This window comes from Pungitius pungitius, chromosome 16 (genome assembly GCF_949316345.1).
Source record: "Pungitius pungitius chromosome 16, fPunPun2.1, whole genome shotgun sequence".
Classification (NCBI taxonomy): domain Eukaryota; kingdom Metazoa; phylum Chordata; class Actinopteri; order Perciformes; family Gasterosteidae; genus Pungitius; species Pungitius pungitius.
The window spans coordinates 9090302-9112466 of NC_084915.1; the positions used below are offsets into that span (position 1 = coordinate 9090302).

Consider the following 22165-nt stretch of genomic DNA (forward strand, 5'->3'; position numbering starts at 1 on the left):
TATTTTATTTTTTCTGAATTGAAGCACTTTATTTGAACATTAAGAAATGTTCACATTTTATTTTTTTAAATGCAGCCCTACTTTTTAGTTAACTGAGAGAACATTCACCAAACAAAAGTTCCATTCATATTTGCAGTCACACATACAGTATATGTTCAGTTCTTTGTTACGTGACAATAAATATTGCCAAAAGAGCGTTAGAATCGCACTGAACTCATTTGATTTGTTAGTTGTGTATTGATTAAATGCAAATGCTATTTAATCACACTAAACAGTCGCGTTATGATCTCCCGGACCTTTGCTTGGAGAAATGTTCTGTGACTGGACCTCCACATTTTAGTTGAGTACCTCTGGTCTAAACACACACACCAACACTCGGCCTGTGTATTTACAGAGCAAGGATGAGTCAAACTGGTTTTCAGCCCCTTGAGCCGCGTGTGATACACAGACAGAAGACGGCGTCTCGCGCTGCAGCCCCAAATAAAGACATATGCCGTTGCATTGTTGTCGTCAGCTCTCCTCCTGCCCGTCAGGGCGGGGAAGATGAAGCGCTTTTCTGCGTCTGGTGTTTAGGAAAAAGCCTTCCAGAGGACAGAGCCCTGGTGAATGTTTGTATGATGTTGTCGTGCTGTATTATGATCATGGAAGGAGCTCTGGAAAGTGTATTTGTCTTACCTAATGCTATCAGGGAGATGGGAATGTGCATTCAAAGGATTGTGAAGTGGTTTACAAGTATATCCTCCAACTTTAAATCTCTGTATGTGTTTATGTGACACAGATCTGTGATGGAATCTCAAACAAAAACACATTATTTACTGTAAGTCAACAAAAATGATTGTATTACGCTTAATAGTTGCCATACCAACTCTTAACTATAATGGAGTAAGGTGGAAATATGTGTTAATACGGTCTAATAACTTTAAAATTGTGAACCAGATCAAACAGAAGAGGCTCTTTAATGTACTCTGTCAGTATTGTTCAGTTCCCTGTAGGATGTGAAACAGAATACTTGACAAACAAAGCGGGGCTGTGTCTTAACAGTTATTGTGGTGACGTGTTGAAGGGTCACTGTGCTCGCTCAGCAGCAGGAAGTCAAACTGTCCGTGTCTTGGGTCCGTTAAAGGCTGTGATGATCTTCAGTCCTATGTGGCCGTAGCGATTAAACATCCGCACAATTTATATTTAGCACACGTAAAACGCTTAACAATCCTCAGCATCTTGCTGATAATGTTTCAGCCTCGATGACAATACGGTTGTATTGAGATCAGAAAGTTGAGATTAAATTAGATTTCTAAACCGTAAGTAATCTCAATGCAATTGGAAATTAGTTGACCTCTTGTTAAGATGTCTGAAGATATTACTTTCTATTGAGCTGTGTTAACACATTAACTCAACTAATTTTTATTAAAGGATTATAAAACATGTAACAACAAAAAAATAGGATTTTGAACATAAACCAGTTCGTAAGGAGAGAAGTGTTTTTTAATCCTTCTTACAGTTGCTGGGTTTTATTTCAGCTGTGGGATTGATTTAGAACTGGATCATCAAGGCAAATACCCAGCTGGTACCAATGAAACCCTGCATGCAGAGAACCAGTGATGAGGGAACAAATACAGTTACAAGATTTGCCACAAATTCTCCCCAAATACAAATTGTTGCAGTTAGTTGCTTGCTGTTTAATGATGATACTGGGTTCTTGTTTGCAGTTTTAAATTTCAGTTTAAAAGCAGATTGACATTAAAAAACAAATACTGTAGTACCTCCAGCATGTTGTCCTGTTACGCAGACTCAATGTATTTGTATACTTGCTGTACTTTTTATATTTAAATTACAGAAGAAGCCGCATGTCTGCCTTCTGCTTCCCTCATTACGCATCGTGAGTCTGTTTTTTATTCTCTTCTTTTCAGTCCATCTGATTGGGCCATGACCTCTCTCTGACAAATCACATTGTTGCTGTCAGACCGTAAAACTGTTTCTTCCTGGACTGCTGTCAGTGTTTTTTTCGGCTCTGTTTTACCTCAACCTCCAGTGTTCATCACTCCAGGTCACAAGGTCCTCCCCAGGTTCTGCTCCTGGACAAATGAGCATCCAACTCTCTGTTGTTGTCACCAGAGTCTCAGCACATAGTTTTCCAAACCTTCAAGAGTTCATAACCCGTGAAAACCCTGCAATCACAATAGTCTGATTTCTAAAGACCTTTTAGTCCTCCTTTGCATTTCAATCATACAAATCAATGACGACAAATTAATACTTTTCCTTTTGTTTTTTTTGTCGATTGAAAAGTAAATAGAGGAGTAGAGTGAGCTACAATTTTACATTTAAATCTTAGTTTTGCTCCAAACGCCAATTCCACCAATTGACTGACTGATGTGCTGCCTTTGTCAGTAGGAAAATAAAAACTATACCCTTTAAAAACCTGAATTCTCAATGCAGATCTTTGCTTTTTATGGAGTTGTTTATCTCACACAAACCAAAACCAGAAACACCTCCTTCATTGCATCACATCTTAAAGGCAGCTACACACAAATATCTCAACCTCACTGTGTCAACAAAACATCTGCATCAACATGTCCCCGGTTTGTCGTTTTTTCAAATACGCCGTGGGATTTTCTGAGACAATCTATTCTTTTAAATATTTAAATAGCAAAATAATCCTTTAGAGGACGCATACGCCATTCCACACATTCATATCAACCTAAACTTAATTTCAATTCAACACGGGTCATTTGCAGCAACCGTTTCCTATTCATTTGCTTTTAAAAATCCTATGTTTGTGTGTTTGCTTCGTTGAACCATTGAGACTGACTGACCCTCTGTGATTCCTCAGACCAGCAACACACAACTATCATTGTTATTATTATTTTCATCATCATCTGTTCTTTCCGATCATCAATTACTTTTCCTCGCACAGCGGATGAAAGACCAGATGTTGCGACGCTCTCTCAGGAAATCCATCATCTGCCACAAGAAAAAAAACTCAGTAAGCCCAACCAAAAACAAAGAAATGAGGTCACTAAGCTGGGACACCATACATTACATTTTCTAGTAGGCACAAAGTCAGAGGAATAAGCCTTCAGAAAACACCAGTATGACCAGTTTGATCATCCATTCCTGTGTTTCACTCATTAAGGCGTACCTAATGGTGTTTTAAGACCTTATCTTCAAGAGTTTTAGCTGAAATAGCTCAATATCAAAATGATAATAACAACCATTGTCACATTTAGCAGATAATATATTATCATGTCATATCATCAATGTTGATTTTCTACAAAAGAAACATAAATTCATAACCAAGCCCACTTTTCCGTTCCGCCCTATTTCACATTTTGTCCTCAAGACTGCCCTCCAGTTGAAACAGCTACAAGAAAATCCACATTTCCATGATTAATAAGTTACATTTTTACACATACACATAAACAGAGGGGGGCGCTTGGAAGTTGCTTGGCACATTCTCATGCTTGACCAGCCTCCTACAATCTAAATAACTATACAAGACACAGTAAAACAGGTCTTCCCACACCACTGTCTCTCTGTTCAGAAATGAGGCTTCAGCATGTACAGGAGATGAAACAAACGCCTGCGTGGTCATGATCAACACTTCTCTGCATAATCATTCTGCAAAAAGGAGGGCATTCACAACCCAATGCACTAAGTAACATGGAACAGTTCAGCTGTACATACAGTATCTTCACATACTCATTACGTTTGGATCCATAAGTTAATCTTTATATATCGTATCTTAATATGCTGGTACCAGGTATTCACAGTGACTCTAAAATAAAATTACAAGGAAGTTTGTACAAGAAACAAGTGAGTCGGAGTGACTGACGAACATTTGGCATCCCTTTTTGTCAGAGTATAGAGTTCGTGGTTGGAGATTGGAGTTTGTGGTCAGTTCCGTTTGATTTCAGTGGGATTCGGGAGAGCTGCCTGCGCTTTTTTTTTCCGTTGGCACTGAGGAGAAGCGGTCAACAGCAGACACACAAAAGTGAGGTAAAGGTGGTGTCAAAGGGATGAGATCTTAATCACCTTTTAATGTTGACCAAGACATAACCTGGGCTAAATAAGGTACCCTAGGTGCCCTGTCCAGTGCTGATTTGACCCCAAAAAAAGTGCAGGAACAACACAGAAACACATACAAACACGCATCAGATGGAATGGTAAGATTATCCCAACTATCCTTACTACTAGCACTCATAAGCCATACTAAACAATTACCCAAAACAGTCACCGTAGACATCTGCCAAACACAAATATATTAAATACAATATCCTGTATTTTCACTATTAGTTCAAGATGTTTTATTCTGACACCTAAAGCTATTTTGCCAGCTGAAAGAAAAAGCTGCCTTTTGGCATTTTGTGGTTCAGGCCAGTAGGAGGAGACCTTCTACACAATGGCTGCTACAATAGTGAGGTTAGAGGGAAACAGCTACAGGCGCTCGTGGAAGGAAGCTGAAGCAGTTCTTTTCCTGCCACTGTCTCTGTTTTCAGGATGGGAAAAAAAAGACTTTTCCGTATCTCTTTTATACTGTATTTAACATACTTCCAGTAGGAATACCTCCTCACTCAGTTCCCTTTTTTATAACATTTCCAGTTTACCTCCCTTTTATGTATGGATTTTAAAAAATCCGTATTCCCTAATGATTCCAGTGTCTTAAATACCGTACTACTGGGAAGTGACGAGGGCAGAGAATTATTTCCTTAGCAACAGGCCCGTCTCTGGGGCCAGCCAGTTGGCATCATTACATCAAGTAGAAGGCTGCCTACAGGCCCGTCGTTGTCATGTTCCCTTTTTCTCTCTGGTTGTGTTTTGTTTCAAGCGGCAGGCAGAACCACACTGCAACTAGACGTCCGGCGGGGAGGATAGCCATTCTACTGTTCACATATATTATTGGTGAGACAGTATATATATATATATATATATATATACACACACACTTTTGGTCATTTGGACACCACCAAACATGCTATACAGTGTCTCTCAGTCTTAATTGCCACTGTCTATGCAAGTGCTATTCAGCCCAGCTTGTCAAGTATTTGAAGCAAAGGTACAGTAAGAGATGCGCACGTACAGTCACACGCACAGGCCCGCACACATGCGTCACACATCCACACACGTACTGTATCATATACACAGAGAGAAGCACTCTGGCATAGTCAGTCTATGAAGGTCATGGGATGTTGGGAATGTCATTTCTTTCTTTTTCACGGGTTGATTTGCATACTCCCTCACCAAAAAGGAAGGGTCCAGGATTCAGGATTGAGACTGTGGTTTACACGCAGATTGAACAATATGCGCGCGCATCTGCTCTTGCAAATGCATTTTTCGCACAAAAAATCGGTCTACTGAGTGTGCAAGCACGTCGTACGATTTTGCATCTTTCGGGGCGGATTGGTGTGTTCGCGCGTGCAGGAGCTAACAGGGCTTGTTGACGTTGCACAGCAGCTCGGTGACTTTGATGAGGCGAGCCACTGTGCTCTGCGACTCCTCCTGCAGCCGCTGGTTGTTCTGCCTGAGGCTCTGCACCTCGGCCTGCAGCACCGCCTTGTCCTCCTTCTCCTGAAAGACATCGGCACACAACAGAAACAAAAGCCGTCGCTCAGATCGCTGTGGCAGGAACGGGAGGGGAGCGACAGGTACAGCGGTGGCTTTAAGGAAACTAGTGGGCACACATAAACACAGAGCTTGAGATAAAACAACACAGTGTAGAACAGCACATCACGCTGCAGAGCGGAGAAATGAGCAATCCCCTGAACTGATCATTTCTTTGACAGGAAATCAGAGTTCAGACCAGTCTAGAATATAGTCTGTGGTCTAGTCTCAGTGGTTTGGGATTCAGCCCGCTGGTCAGACTGGGTGAGCAACTAATCGGCCATCATTTGTAAAAGGCCACTATTCTTGATTATTTTCGTTATTGAATAATACAACAATTATTTTATTAAATAATTGCTTGACATATAAAATGTTAAAACCCAAAGTGACAGCTTCACATTGATTTATTTCATTTATTTATTCGCAACTTTGAGTCTCTGAAAAGCACTATATAAAACCAATTTATTATTATTATTTGTCTGACCAACAGCTCAAATCCCAAATCAAGTCAAAAGCAGGCAATTGTCTCATTTTAGAAGCTGTAACCAAGAGTATTTCATTTTTGCTTCATACATGACAGACAATAAATCAGATATTAACCAGTTTAATTATCTGTTAATATACTTCTTAGTTTTTTTGAGCACTAAATGAGTATTTTATATGTTTTCTTAAATGTTCATGGTCTAAATAGTATATTTATATAATATTTGTACACACAGAGACACATTCAACATCGACAAAAGACTCTCAGCACAGCGTCGACTTGTCTGCTGCCGACTGACCCCTCGGAGGAAAGCCATCAGACACAAGTCGACTTTATGTTGAGAATTGTTTTTTTGCCAAGCAGCTGTTCCCGAGGCCGACATTAAGAATAAGGACTTCATCACATACAGAGTTCGACCTTCATGCTTTAGCAGAAATGTACAAGAATACATTGAGAACAGGAGTTGTCATACAAACATTTAGACATCAGGATAAGGGGGGATTTACAAATCTCAAATGTTGCTGTACAAATGTACATTAGGACAAAATAAATGTATCCATATTTAATGCATCCCCAGTGAGCCAGCTGGGATCGCAATGGGCACGGGAGGATTTATACAAGTAAACAAAAGCCAGCCCCCAAAAATACAAATAATCTGCAATAGCGGCGCAAACTGAGCAACTTCAATACTTGTTCCTACCTGCTGACTCTCCCATGGAGCTCACTGAAAACATCACTACAGAGAACAACGTTCATGAAAGTCAAAGCACCTTTTGCAGGTCATCCTGCAGCCTCTTCAGCATGGACTCCAGCTGGGACACCTTCTCCTCCAGGTGGCCTGGAGAGTCACTGCAACAAAGAGAGGCAGCGACACTTTGTCAAAATCAATCACATTGTTTGTCATCAGAGGAAGTCGAGATTCATTTGGGTTTCAAGTAACAAATGAACAAGATGAACACATTCATTTGCAGAAAGGTTTTTATTGTGTTTATTTTAGTTGGAAATATTTCTCTCTAACGCCGCCTTCATTCATCGATTGGTCTCGACTCCCACTGTGGCAGCCTCAGAGCCCTGCTGCCTTTAAAGCTGTAACACTCTGAACATCATTTTAACAGTAATTGCTAGTTTGACAGGCAGACCCATTCTCAGTGAGAGAAGCCATCACATGATGCATTTCATCTGATTGCAGTTATATGACGAATGCTTCTGGTGATGTGAACAGCAAAATAATGTTTCTAACAGAAGGAACATGACATTGATGCCAAGTGGTTTGGGAACAGTGTTGAGTTTGTTATTTAAAATAATAAAAAAATAAAATTCCCATTAATCTTATCTTTTTGGTTGTTTTGCAGCTTTTTTTATTTTTATTGACACATTTTCAGTTCTGGACATTGTATGTTCAGACACATCGTGACCAGGGACTGCAAGAAGTGTGAAAGAACAACAAAATGGATCAGAGTGGGAGTTATCACATAAAAAATGACGACGACAGTGAGTCAAACAAGCTGTGTGCGTGCTTGTGTGTCTGCACGCGCATAACTGCATGACTGAGTCAGCTTTATGGGGGAGAGAAACCATAACGAGGTCTCAGACAGTTGGATGTTGCCGAGTCAAAACTATTGAGAGAATAAAACGAAGCAGAGGCTGTGAAAGGGATGTCCGCAATGATCCTGACAAAAAGAAAACCAGGCGACCAACTACAAAGACATTGTCTGTTTTACCCCTGTGTGTGTTTATAGCAACGCACCTGTCCTTTGAGTCCTTCAGCCTGCCGTCTGTCAGGTCGGCTCCTGCTTGTGAGGGGTCTCCGGCTCGATGGTCTGTGGTAATGAACATTATCCCCATTGTTATGGTGTAATATAGCCATAAGGAGTTGATCTCAGTATAAAACGTATTAGCTCATATAGATCCAGGACAAGGCCATAGAGCCAGAGGTGTTTGGTCAATTCATAATTGAAAATGCATCAAAGGGTAAACATCACAGTTACATTTAGAGTCTAACTTAAATCTCAGGTTTGTGGATAGAAATGATGTAAATGTAACTAGTTCTTCACCCTCTCGTGACAAAGCCTCCAGGATGCTGCGGCAGGCCGTGGCCAGGTCAGCGATGGACTGCCACTCCTCCTCCGTGGAATCTGTCGTCTCTGAGAGGACTGAGAGAAAGAGAAAGATTGAACTTGCTATTGAACAGAACCAAAGAGCCTAACAGTGGGACTGCAGGAACAAAGAGCCACCACTTGGGGGCGCTGCTGTTTAATGCAGGTCAGTTTCAGGGGCACAAAAAGGAAATGTATGATGGATTGAGCCTTCAGGTATCCCTGAAGGTCTTTTTGATGTCAGTTAGGTTTGAATAAAAGGCATCATAAATTACAAGAAAACATCATTTTCAATTTGGGTAAATAATTGCATTCAGATTTAATAAAAACTCAGTTGAAAAAAAGACATTTAGTATGCTACAATTGTTTTTTCTTTAGGAACAATTAAGTCCTCTAATTTATCTTTTTCGTTTGGAAGATGTCATGCAGTTTAACAGACACCCTGCCAAAAAACGTGGCGTGAAACAATCAGAGTCCTCACAGTCCGCCCCCGCAACAATCACCAGAATCATAAGAGAGGATGAGCACGTGTGCTCTTATGGCGGAAAAATGAGAGCAGATGGTGTAAGAGGGGCTCCTTGATTTGGGGTTGCCTAAAACTCCACCCCTCCCACCACCCATCTGTCCCCCTTTTATAGCAGCCCTGGCAGGGGGTGGCAGCAGAGCAGGGGTGATATTAGATTAGCAGGGTGGGGGGGCAGCTTAGATGAAAGAGGAGGGACAAAGGGGATGCAGCGGGGAGCAGAGAGAGGATAATGAAGAGAGGGGTTTAAGGCGGAAAAAAATCTGGAAAATAGGACTTTGAGGCTTAAATGATTTGAAAACATGTGTAATTGTCTCATTTTGGCATCATTTTAGCAGTGATGTCAGCTGTTGTGTCTGAGAATGGAGCTTTGTTTTGAGTCTACCGTCAGGGTCATAATATGCCTTTGTGCCCTTTGTCACGCAATTCATTTACATTTGTATTAACCGTGCTGCCATTTTTATATTTACGGTAATATACATATATATATATATCATTTATGTATATTAAAATAGGGAAGTAGTTCAAATAGGGAAGTACTTACTCTTGGTGATGGAGTTGTGAAGACTTAGGGCTCGTGAATTTCTCTCTGCTCGGTCTAAACACGACAACCGGGAAGACGAGTCACTCACTGAAGCTTCGTCATCCCCAAACTCGGCGGCCGTGAACTGCAGACACGAGACACAGAGATAGAGGGCAAACAACGCTGTCAGAGGGCGGATGGAGGGCCGCGGAGAGAAACCACTCAGACGTCCTCTCGTCTCAGTCTTTCACCTGTTGGTCCTCCCGGGGAACTTTGGGTTTGACGGCCAGGATCAGATCAGGTGTGGCGTCCCTCAGCTCGCAGACATTGGCGTAGATATGGCATTCTCCCTTCAGGCCCACGTGGTCGTTCACGTGCCTGTGCAGACCGAGAGGGGGGGGGGTAGAACACAAATCAAATCCTTTGTTTGCTGTTGGGACATTTTTTTAATCCAATGCTCAAAACGGAACTTTCAGGTCCGTTGTGGTCTAATGATTCAGTTCTGCTTTGCGTGACAGTGAAATCACTGTGGTCGGCAGCGGAGTTTAACGCCATCCTTTTTTTATGTACAATTTCCGTTTGAAGCCTTTTGGGATTCACAGTGCGAGACCCTCGGTGTGCTTACATGTAGATGTCCTTCAAATTTTACAGAGGGGTTTTTCTCTCTCTCCTTGGAGCTTCATAATTGGTAGACATCTGTGTTACTGCCAGAAAGGAAATTGACATTCAAGAGGACGAGCTACCTGGCAGAACGTGGTCAAAGTGATCGTTTAAAGGTGGGCTTTTTTGATGTAATTAAAATGACCCCTCAGGCTAATCGAAAATAGATCTTTTTTTATGTCTATTATCCTTTAAATATTTTAACACTGGAAGAAGTTGAAGATCTACTGCGCAGATCAGAAAGAAAAAAGGAGCGTTAGCTTTGAAAAACGTGAAATCTATGTGAATTTTCGAAAGTGATCTAATCAAAAAACCTTTTGCACACGATGCACTGAAGCAGAGTGACAGACGGCTTGGCGTCCCGTCACAGCACCTTGACTGTGAGATTAAATTGTGATGACTCAGCTTCCGTTTGAGGATATTTTCAGCCACGCTGGATGATTAAGGAGCCTTTTCACCTCCACTTATCCCTCTATAATGAGAGCTTGAACTAACAGTGACATGATCCCCAGTGACCCTCACCCATCACACGCATCCCTGTAGGTCGGCTGCCTCTCCAAAGAGCAGCTGCGGGTGAGCTGCGAGTCGCTGCCCTCCGGGCTCTGAGCGGCTGCTTGCTCCTGCAGAGAAGTGGCCCGTAACAACGGCAAGCCGGGCGCAGTGAGGAGCGAGCCGGGGCCTCTCTCACTTTGTCCCTCATCGCACGACCATCCTTCGCCGTCTCCGACCGCCACCTGCTCCCCCGTCGCGTCCGCTTCGTCGACACCACCCGCCTTCAGCTTTTCCTCCTTTGTTTCTGCTTCCTCTTCCTCCTCAATCTCCCCCCCTTGAGTCTCCTTCTCCTCCTTCTCCTCCTGCTCCTCCTCCTGCTGCTCCTCCTCCTCTTCCTCCCTCTCGTCCAGTACCCACGCCTCTCCAGACTGATCCTCGCCGGGGGTACACTCCACATCCTTGATGGCTTTCTGGTAGAGCTCGGAGAAGCTTCTGCAGAACACAAAATCAACCACATACTCAGTAAGACGACTCACCCACCTCACAACACGCACCTCTCTTTCCACCACTGCCGAGTCATCAAAGTATTGTAGAAGCCAATAAACGAGAAGAGGTGGGAAAGAAACGCTACATTTGCCTATTGTATCCCTCTGGGGAACACTTCCTCAGAGTTGTTCTATGTTGTCAAAGAACAAGCATGTCAAAATGAAATATAAATAAATTAAAGTTAAGAGTCTACTTGTTGTTGATTGTATTTGTTTGAATAATTCTGTCCACAGCTGTGTGACTTCAGCAGAGTGGAACGTGTGCTGTTGACAGTGGGACACCCTTTGCCAGTGTGATTAAAGATCATTAGAGGGATTGATTGGTTGTTAACCAGCTGGCGTAACGATGGCATGTCTTTAATCGGCAGCAGAGAGTGAGCCGAGGCCCACGGTGGCACCTCGCTTGTTTTCCTGAACAACCTTGAACCAGTGACCCCTCCTCCTCCTCCTCCCCCTATTTATTTGCTCTCACGGCCTCCTCCCTTTCTCCCTCTCGTACCTGCACACACGCCGCTTCACCCACCTGCGTGGCTTGCCGTTCTCGTCGGGTGGGATGACGGTGATGTGGATCTTGTGCGCGGTGCGCAGCAGCCTGGTCCTCTCCTCGGGGCTCAGGTGAACCAGCGAGTGTCCGCACAGTCGCACCACGCGGGCCCACAGCTGCAGGCCTCCGCTTTCAGCGTAGCAGAACCGCTGCAGCTCCGTCACGAAGCCCTCCTCGTTCATCAGGAAGCCGGGCTGCCCAACGCCGTCGCGCAGGGGGGTGACCTCGAGAGCCTCGCAGCCCCGTGTCACCAGCTGCCGACGGCCCGGAGGAGATAGATGAATCGGAAAGACTCCAACAACCCGATGCAAAATCTGAAAATGTTGACCTCGTCACCCACCTCGAGCCTCTGCACCACCTCCCGTATATCCTCCGCCTGGCTCTCCGTCACGCTGATGGACACGGACTCCCCGCGCTCGTAGAAGATGTCCAGGCAGGGCCCCCCCTCTTTAGTCTCCGTCACCGCCTTCCAACCGATGACATCTCGACAGGAGCAGTTGAACACCACCCGCCGCGTGCACCTCTCGATGAGCACCACCGACTCCGCGGACACCCCCAGCAGACACGGGAGCCTGAGCTCTCCGGCCTCCGCTTCCTCTCCGCCGTTGACCATCACAGCCCACACCAGCGCCCCGGCACTGTGCAGCTCGGCCCCTTTCGCGCCCTTCAGCTTGTCTTTGCGTTTACCCCCCAGAGAGAGAAGGGGGAACTTGGTGGAGGAATCGATGGGTGTGGTGGTCACATAGTTTTCAGCCAGGTCCTTCAGGTATTCCTGCCGCGTGCGCGTGGCCATGGACCGGAACTTCTCGGACTTCTCCGCCGCGTTTTCGGCGTTCACGGCCTTCGCCAGGAGAAAGTCCCTGAAAGCGAGGGAGCTAGGGAATCGGGCACCCCTGGGGAAGAGCGGGCCAAATAACGGCATGTCTTTGGAGCGTGTCACAGCCACTCTGAGAAGGAGAGGGAGAAACGGGAATGCTGGAGTAAGAGAGAGTGCGGAGGAAGCTTTGAATCTGTGTCTGGTTTTTCGGAACTCGACTGTGGACTCGGGGGGTGTCCTCCAGAATAACAATCACTCAAACTGAATCTGCTGCAGTGGAGCACATGTTTCCTCCTGACATGCCACTACCATGACGCATGAGACCCGGGTATCAAGAGTGCACATAGTAACACCCACCTTTACATGGATTTACATTGATGCCCCATGAATGACACAAACAGACTATCTTTTCTTTATTTGTCTGTTCTTTGTTAAAGTCACTATGACCCTATGATCATTCATTTATTGACTCAAGAGACTCGCGCCTTTAGGAGGAACTATGGTCTTTTTAAGACTTGTATTTATTTACTAACAAAGTATTAGGAGGTATATTCAGACCTGTAATAGGTGTTTTCAGTGCAGGGCTCATGGACCTGAATGATGATGAAGACATGTTGGAAATGGGAGCGGATGGACTTTGGGGTGAAGGGCAGGGCCCCCGGCTCCTGGAACACGATCGTCACAATGTCGTTACCGATGTGTCGCTTCCTCAGCAACTGGAAAGGGGAATCGGAGACAGACACATTCATTTCACCCCACTAAGAAGGAACCATGCTCAGTTTGCCATCTAAGATAAAAAAAAACAACTTAAACAAGAGATTAATACATTACATACTGATGTCAAATGTTATATAGATTTACAGTGTATGTTAATGTGAAAACCTCCATGGTGGGAGTGAACACTGGAGGGGGCAGGATTTTTATGTCATTCTTGATGTGTACAGAATCTTTTTCTAAAGAACTTGTACGAAGATGCAATATTATTTCTGAAAAAGCAGTGAAACTGTGGGTCCTAAAAATGATTCTGGAAGAGAAGGAAACTCTTTTCAAAAACCCTAATAACAATAATAGTTTTCACCTGTTGCGTGTTGTTGGCGGTGTAGGGCAGCATGGTCGACACGTGAAACATGATCTCGTAGTCCTGGTAGCGCGTGTAGAGGGAGTGTGTCCCAGTTGAGTCAGCTACACGAGCAAAGGACACACGGAAAGAGAGAGACAGACGGGGATTAAGTCAGTCAACATTTCTGAATGAAAGACTGGATTCAAGTTGTCACAGCCAGGGTGAAATCGGTGTCATTTGCTGTTTTCTGGCCCTCGCTGAGGGGGAAACAGCCCTGAGATAATCAACAGTGACTATGCTATTTTGCAGCCGTTACTCAGATTACACACGGCTAGATAGGCCTTATCTCCAGCTCTCAGTCGTGCTCCGATGCCCTACGGATAATGGTCCTGCGACAAGGTGAGATGGATGCAATAGATGCAATGGATGCAATGGATGCGGTGCTCACTCTTGTTGTCCAGCTGAGCTCTGTATTTCTCCCATCCCTTCAGACGCACACGCTCCCCGAGCAGATCCAGGAACTCTTCGAATGCTGGGCCCGAGCTCTCGTTGTTGTACATGTCTTCCTCTGAGCTCTGCCCGGCCCGGCAGTACATCACCCCAACCTTTCGCTGGAAGTTCAGCTACATCACAAGACAGAGAAGAACAGAACGTATAACTATCCTGACCTTTCACCTAATGGGGCATCCTGATCATGTGATCGCGTCTTTGCTTTAGAGCTTAAAAAAGCTTGTCTGAGAGAACGTACGCAAACCTGCACGGCACGCATTACACTATTAAACCTGTTAATTCCGATCAGGTTTCATACTGAATACTGAGAAGTTTAGTTGTTCAAAGTTGTTCACTCCTTTGCCAAAGTAACTTCCTCTAAAGACGTAGCTAGCGTGTGCGTGTGTGAATGAATTTTGGTCTGTAAACATCACACCAGAAGAACAGAAGAAGCCCTTTTTATAGTATAGTAGTAGTATAGTTTTACATTAAAAAAGAAGTAGCCCCAGATAAAATATGAAAAATGAGTGACAATGGTGGCAGAGGAAGCTGAGAGAGGAAAAATAATTGATAATATATTTATTCACTTTCACTGAAAACACCCGATGTTCCCTGTGGAACTGTGGACTTCTGCTTCATAAAACTGTCTTGGTTGTGTTTGACCTTTGAAAAAGAGTTTATTGGTCACTATCTGATGCCATGATAAACGTTCTCTCCGACTTCCTTCGGTGTCAGCAGAAGTGTCTTTACTCACCCCCTGTTCGTCCAGCTTCAGCAGGGTGTCCCTGACCTTGGGGGAATTCGAAGCCAAGCGAAGGCAGTGCAGGTTCAGTTCAGGCATGATGAACTCCAGCAGCCTCTTGGGAGACAAGCCTCTGGGGGTCGTGTGGCGAGCGGCAGAAGGCACAGACTCCTCCAAGATGGAACCTCGCAGAGTCTTCATCTGGGGAGACGGTTCACGGTCATCACATCCAGGCGAAACCAGTTTCACACAAAACTGAAATTGAGGAGAGCGCGGCGGATGGAAAAGCGCTGCTTTACCTCTGTGGTGCGAAAGATGATTCTATAATTGTACTGAGCTCCGCTGGATCCTTCTTTCTCGTCTCTACGGAAACTGATGGCCACTGGGCCGAGGCGGTCGTCCATCCCGAAGAAATTCTGGTGTTCTGCAATGACAGTCAAATGTGACAGCATTGTGGTTGAAGTGTGACACTCAAAGAGATGTACAGTATTATACTATTAGGTCATAGAGGGGGTTGAATCTTGCAATATAAAATGAAAAGACCCTCCCAAGGGTTATGATTTTCTTTGAACCCTCCACTCGCCCATAGCATATGACCATATGAGTTTATCCATTCTGGATAGTCCGTACAATGATTTAGAGAAATTTGGGTGTTTCATTACTTACCCTTCATGTAGAAATATTTGCGATAGTAGTGGGCTCCCAGATCTGCATGCTCTATGAAGTAGTTGCTCTTGCCCTGCTGCTGAACGTGACTCTCTCTGGGCTCCTCCAGGACCGACACTGCATCGTTGGGGGTTCTCAGGCTGGACGATAGGCCGCGCCTCTCCTGGGCTTGATCGAGACCCACCTGCTCTTCTCCCCCCGTCTCATTGCGGAAGTGGGGGCAGCTGAGCAGCAGATCGTTATCGTTGCCATCCCCTTCGTCCAGGAGCAGCGACTGCTCGGGGTCATCTGCGTTCACCCCGTTGCCTCCCCCGCCCTGTGCAGGAGAGGACGGGGTGGCTTGGGACAGGGGGCGCAGCTGGGAGGCGGCTGAAGCCCCGGAGGTGATATTTTTCTTCCGTCCAATGCTGTCTCTGTTTGTGGCTGCCTCGGTGAGGTCAAACAGGATGCTCTGAACGTCGTAGTGGGCAAAGTTCCTCACCCAGGCCCCGCCCCCAATGTTGTCATATGGACCTGGTTGAGGGATCTGAGGGGGTTTGGTCTTCTTACTTAGTCCTTCGGGCTTTGGTGGCTTGGCTGGCTTTGGTGAGTCCCCCGCGGGAAGAGACAGACCCCGAAAGAATCCATCCGGCTCCGGAGGGTTGCCCTGCAGGCCCAGGAGCAGGAAAGGGTCTTTGAAGCGCAGGGCGTTTGGACTCAGGGGCCCCTGGTTTTCTGCGTTTGCCACCAGTGCTTGGGTCTGTCTCTCAAGTGAGGACAGGCTGCCGTATTCCCTGTGTAGCAGCACCCCGCCGTCCCCCTGGGCCCCGGCACCCACCTTCTCACCGCCCACCCGGGCTGCTTTACCGCCGGCCTTCCCGGAGGAGTCCAAGTCCCCTAAGGTTACGTCGCTGTTACTTCTCTGCATGATGTGGCCGCGGCCCACCGACCTCAGCGGCAGCCCCACGCGGCTCGGAGTGAGGCTGTCATCCTCAGCTCCGTCCGCCTCCCTCCTTGGCGGCCACTCCACCAGACCCGCTTCCCTGTTGGGGTCAAAGCTGACAGTGGCAATAGGCGGCCGCATGTTCTGACGGCGAAACTTGCGGATGAAGAGGTCATCTGACTGCATGTTGAAGGGAAAAATGACTCCAGCCCAACAATCGTTTCTCCACTCCGATCCAGAGCAGGGCCTGGTATCTAAGGTGCTGGTGTGAGACGGGAGAGCAGGGCGCTAAGATGTAAAACCTCTCGGAGTGACAGCAACCAATATACTTCTCATTCGCACCACTTAAGATGGTTGAACTTACTAAAACTTTGGACCTCTCTACCAGACGCCAAACTATATCCCCATAAGTTTTTGAGTGAAAATGAAGAAAATTGAGGCGAATATTGAGCTGGTTGCAGGGGTCCGTTCAGGTGTGCAGATGTGGGTTTCCGTGGTGCTCCAGTTGTGCAGTGCTCATTCCTTTGGAGGAAGGATGAGAGGATTTTCACTGGAGCCCAAGTCCTCTTTGTAGCAGAGGCTCTATCCACCTCTCTAACATGGCATCCATTCGTCTGCACTCTTCAGTGCCTGCTGCTTCCCTCTTGGTCAGGTCCAGTGGCCTCCTAGAATAAACAAAGAGAAACAAAATGTATTTTTTAACTTCTTCCTTCCGCGACGGCTAACGTCGTAAATCGACAGTGGTCATCCCACAGCAGCATGTCACTTTGTACACAGAAACACTTGGATTCAAAGAAAGCTTTGAGAAAGCATTTAATTTCTAAAACGAAACAGCAGGCAGGTCTGACGTCTTTTATTGTTTAATAATTCCTTGTAACTCTGGTTTCTTTCATTATTATTCTTTCCTTCCAAAGTTTCCCTAAATAGTTCCATAGCAGACTTAATGCTCACCACATCCAGCTAGCACTCGCTCACAACAGACAGTATTAACACCGAGGGAGGGGGTCTTCCTAGCTTGCTCTGCCAAAATAGGTGAAAAGTGTAAACTGTGTCGCACCGTCACATACGTTGAAGCACAAACATACAGAGTTCTGCAAATCTACTCTCACACTATTCTTAAAAAGAATATAATTTTTGAAACAGCTAACAGTGTTTAAAGAGTGCACCTAAAACCTTTCATTATTTTAAGTTTTGAATGCAACTTACCACAAAAGTGGGTTTTGTTTCAGTTAGAAATCCGCCAGTTTCGGTCATAATTTGTCGCAGATGCACGTCCTTTGACCAAACTGACGTCAATGAACTCAAGCTGAAACCTTTTGTGTCTCTCAATAAGGTACGAGGCTTCTTCCTGTCACGCGTTTACCCTGCATCTCCTCTCTCGTGCGTGTAGCCTATAAAGAACAGGTGCAGCGGTGCAGAACTGCTACCAGAAAAGCTTGACACACGCACACACACACACACACACTACATAAAAATGGAGTTGAGCAAAGTGAGGAAGTCACAAGAAATCTTTGTTTCCCTTTCTTGCCTGCACTCACACTCTATTTTTCTGTAGAGAGAAAAAGAAGTAGGAATCTGTTAACCAAACATGACATTTGCATGTTATCAGAAAACTAAAAGGTTGCTAAGAGATATGCTAACGGGTATTTAGCACGCTATTGTTATATGCATTTGATCACTTTCAGTCCTGTGCTTGATGTCTCACTATTGTCAGTAATGGTGGTGTTGGACACATGGTAGAGAATAGTCATCGAAGCTGCAGTTTTTCAATGGCTTTCTTTAAAACATGCACCCGGGATGTGGGACATTAACATTTCAAAGTTGATCCGACATGTATATGTTGGAAGGACACTGTTGACCGTGGGAACAACAATCATGTTAAGGTGTGAACCATTTTTTTTAACAATAGGCATGTTGGTTTGGTGGTGTGACTTTGTCCACGCAATGCTCTGAAACAAGCTGACACGGACAGCATTTCACTCTGCAACCTTCCCCCTAGAGCTTGAGGCTCACATCATTTGCCGGTGATAAGCAAATATTGGACAAAATGATAAAAATCCACATGAATCTAAACGTCAATACAAGAAGCGTTTTTGGGTTAACATACTTGAAACAGGCAGGATTCATCTCTGTGTGTGTGTGTGTGTGTGTGTGTGCAGGGCCATAGTACGGATTGAACACCACCTACCAATCAAAACAGTACATGACTGGCATGACTAGCTTTTGGCCTCATGTGTATGCAGATTGAATACGTGCAAAAACTCCAATAAAAAGGATGGCTGTTACATACCAATTGATTTCAGGTATGATTGAATAATATATGAATAAAATGACTTCCGTGACCGCCTGAACTAGCTTAAGAATGAATTATGTTGTTTGCCAATGATACAGAAAAGTAGTGATGACAACGTGCAGTTTCTCATGTGACCCACTGAGCCCTGGGTCACACAGAGAAGCCTCTGTGCACTGTCTGTATGGTGCCAGGGCTTCAGACATTAAAACCCTGTGCATGTTTCATTCTGGGAACCTGCGAATGTTCTTAAGGATCGTTTAGGGCACAAATGATGTTTGCCTATCTGCGGTTATTAGGTGCAGCATTGGGTGCATGTTGAACAATGCTTTAAAGAAGGTTTGAGCAATCAATTTTCTCCGCTGTCTCAAAGAAGAAGTGTAGATCATTGGCCCCAGTTTCATTTAAATAAAAGCAAGTCCCAGATTGCTTTTGTGCCATTTCAATGGAGAGCTAAACTTCCAGGCTGCGCCAGAAACACTCTCGCTCCTTTGGACACTTATCACTCGCTGAGCTTTGTGCAAAACACATATCCCTGAGCTTCTAAAGACCCCCATCAGTCCTTGTTTCCATAGAAACCTATCCTCACGCCATCCTCCTTTTAAATGGTATCCAGTCCACAAGTGCTTCATTGGTTACTCTATGACTTGAAAGAGTTGTGTCATTGACAATCATCTAACAACAAGGCAACACGTACAAATGAGGCACAAATATTGTGTTCTCCTGGTTTGCTTCAACAACATAGTTTAACAACAAAGTCACCGATGCACCATCAATTCAGCTGGATGCTTCGCCAAAGAAAACACACATGGAGTCAAGAACTACAATTTGAAGGTGGCACATGAAAAAAAATGCTAGAATTTCTGTTTTTGGTCATGGTAGCATTACAATAGCAAGTTATCAGTTTGAGCTGATACAACACGCATTGCCATTGTGAGCTAACAGGCCCCCTATGCCTATAGACCACTATGCCTATAGACCACTATGCCTATCAATCACAGATGTATGCTGTTGTCCAGCCTTTCCGAGGCAATCGCAGAGTTAAATCAAACAATTTTAGTTGATGAAAACGAGGCTAACTTACAATTTTTAACCGCATGGTTTCAAAGAGCCGCTAGCAGGGCTTCAGACTCTTATTCTTGTTAGTGTATTAAACATAAACATATAGCGTGTGTTGTACTAGCCATGCTCTTTTCATGATGAGTCTACACGTTTTTAAGAGCAATACTTGAGATTTTCTTACCACTGAAATCCGAAATCTTCTTTCGTCCATCTAGCCCAGTTGTTAACATGACCACCACATTTACACTGGCCTTCCTCTAAATATGAACTGTGTTCTGCTTGTGGTTCGTGTGTGAAATACTTTATATAGCAGCACAAAGTGAAGAGGAACCAAACTGTTTCGTCTCTGCCCCCTCAAGTTTCAACTCAATTTTTTTGGAAACCCATTGCACGTATTCTCAGTATATTTTCTGCTGCACGCATTAGTCGGACAATTTAAATGTCACTGTACACCCTCCCAACGCAAAAGAAGAACAGCATTCTCAATAAACAACTACCCTTCTATTGCCAAAATACCCCAGAAAAAATATCTTAAAGTTATTTGAATACAGCTGAAATGAGTGTCATTAGTCTCATTATTGCAAGATAATAAAATACACTTACCACACACCGGCTTCCCTGTTATTAGCGCTATTTTCATCAGATATCTGATAGACACACACCATCTAGCATTTGGTCACAAACTCTCTGTATGGTTAATGTTGCATGCACTACCTCACATTCCTCGTGTGCACTTATTTCTCCGTGTCACTTCAGTTGATGAAAAGCACGCATGACTTCTGACGCTCCCTGAGCCACGTCACCATCACTGAAACTTTCATTTAGCAGGGAACAATTAAACCTTATTAAATGACTGAGAAGGAACTTACATCTCCATCATCTGGCCGTTTTAGCATACACTTCACTGACATTGCCAGATGTCATCTGTGTCTCAACAGTCTAAAATAATCAGTGACTCTCCTGCCAATAATCCACACAGATTTAAGCGGATTCACAACACAAATTCAATCATGGGTCATAACTGACATGTATTTGTATGGTCAGGCCGTTTCACATATAGATGCAGATGTTTTCAATGTGCAGACAGTGTGGGCAATGCAGTGGGTATCAAGTAAACAGAATAAAACAGTGTGTTTCTCTCTTCAAACACAGGACCAGACCTGGACAAGTGACCCAGACGTGCAGCTAATGCTCTACAGGATGGTTTTTAAAGATTTCGAACATTCTGTAAAACACTTGGGAGGATAAATATGCATAATGCTGTTGTTTCCTTTGTTCTATTGCACCAGATTCACTTTGTATGGGCTGGGTAAATCTTTGGTTCAAGCAATGACAGCGAATGACATCCACTTCCACGGTAATTCCAACACAAGGTTAATGGGCCTCTGGTGTACAATGTCAGGACATAAACTAAAGTCAGAGGAGGATACTATTAAGCGCACACTGTTTTAGGGAAGTCAGGGTCTCTTGACTTATTTTGCAGCCGCTCATGACAGTGTGCGTCCTGTGAAACAGGAAGAGATTACTGACTTTTCAACCCTGAGAGGATGAGTGTCGTCATCGTTTTTACTCAACACTTCCACACCAATGGCAGACTACCTGCCACATTAGCAGCAGCATGAATGAGCAGATTTCTTCTTTCTGCCAGTAACTGAAGTCAACTCAACCACAGCGTGTGTGCATTCATTGTAATTAACGCTGATGTCGCAGCCATTTTGAACTATCTAATGTCGAAGGAGAGATTATGTCCCGATATAGACGATTGAGATTGGATCTGGACTCAGTTCAGGTTAGGGCGGAAATCAGCTTAACAGCTTAGCAGCAATTAGATGTGATCAGTGACAAAAGTTGTGTGCTTTCTGCAGCCTTGTCAACTCCATCACATCCAGTTGCGGCAACTGTTCGGACTTGTATCTTGATGCTGGGATTCATTGTCAGAACTGAAGACTTTTTTAGTATTTGTGAAACATACCAAATGCATGCACATTATTATACGCGCAGTCTTTTGAAGCAGCAGAGCGCTTGGACACAAAGATGCAGAAACCAGCAGTAACACCAAAGTCGGGTTACTGCACCTCAGTGGGTATTTAGCAAAAGGAGTAAACCTGCAGCTTCACGGCCTGGAGGTTGGCTGCTGGAGTGTCCCTGTCTATTATCGTAGTTAAAAGTCGCCTTAACCACAGGGTCTAAATCAGCTCCTAATAGATTGATTTTGAGAAATGTAAAGCCAGGCTCGGTCGCACTCTCCTCTATTGATCCCACGCACAACCCTGTTATGTTACATTGGAGATCAGGTTACATCCCTATGTTGCTGCTGAATATGTGACACTGAACTGACCTGGTTGCAATGCTTTAAAGAGGGTAAATGCGTATAAATTATGTTACATCGAATTCAGAACAAAACAAGTTTCAATGCCCAACACTTGCTCTAAGCATCCTCACCCACATCACCGACCCCCCCCCCCCCCCCCCCCCCCCCCCCCCGAGGCTCCTAACTGGCTGCTACTGCAGCACTCTTTTTTTCTAACGTCTGTCTATTTCATTCAAATGGTTTGCAAACATCAGTCTGAATCCCTGGAACCTGTGCGCAACAGGCGATTTAAAAAAAGAGGAGCGCTGTCAAGGAGGCAGGCAAGAGTAGGTTATTAGCAATTC

General features: G+C 44.7%; 1 protein-coding gene across 4 annotated transcripts in view; it reads right to left on the reverse strand.

Moving 5' to 3' along the window:
• Positions 1-866: 866 nt before the first annotated feature.
• sipa1 (signal-induced proliferation-associated 1) overlaps positions 867-22165 on the reverse strand; it is a 28239-nt gene continuing 6940 nt past the window's right edge. For 2 of the 4 annotated variants that reach the window (XM_037466971.2, XM_062557999.1), the window contains exons 2-16: positions 15237-16823; positions 14870-14994; positions 14583-14771; positions 13788-13962; positions 13358-13461; positions 12838-12995; positions 11803-12409; positions 11442-11716; positions 10404-10865; positions 9473-9599; positions 9243-9366; positions 8134-8232; positions 7827-7899; positions 6850-6928; positions 867-5562 (exon numbers count right to left, since the gene is read on the reverse strand). In XM_037466971.2, coding sequence (XP_037322868.2) covers positions 5419-5562; positions 6850-6928; positions 7827-7899; positions 8134-8232; positions 9243-9366; positions 9473-9599; positions 10404-10865; positions 11442-11716; positions 11803-12409; positions 12838-12995; positions 13358-13461; positions 13788-13962; positions 14583-14771; positions 14870-14994; positions 15237-16344 — 3849 coding nt within the window. In that variant the 5' untranslated portion in view covers positions 16345-16823 and the 3' untranslated portion in view covers positions 867-5418. Of the gene's footprint in view, positions 5663-6849; positions 6929-7826; positions 7900-8133; positions 8233-9242; positions 9367-9472; positions 9600-10403; positions 10866-11441; positions 11717-11802; positions 12410-12837; positions 12996-13357; positions 13462-13787; positions 13963-14582; positions 14772-14869; positions 14995-15236; positions 16824-17364; positions 17494-22165 lie in introns of those variants that run through there. The other 2 variants (XM_062557998.1, XM_037466974.2) reach the window with 2 other exon arrangements.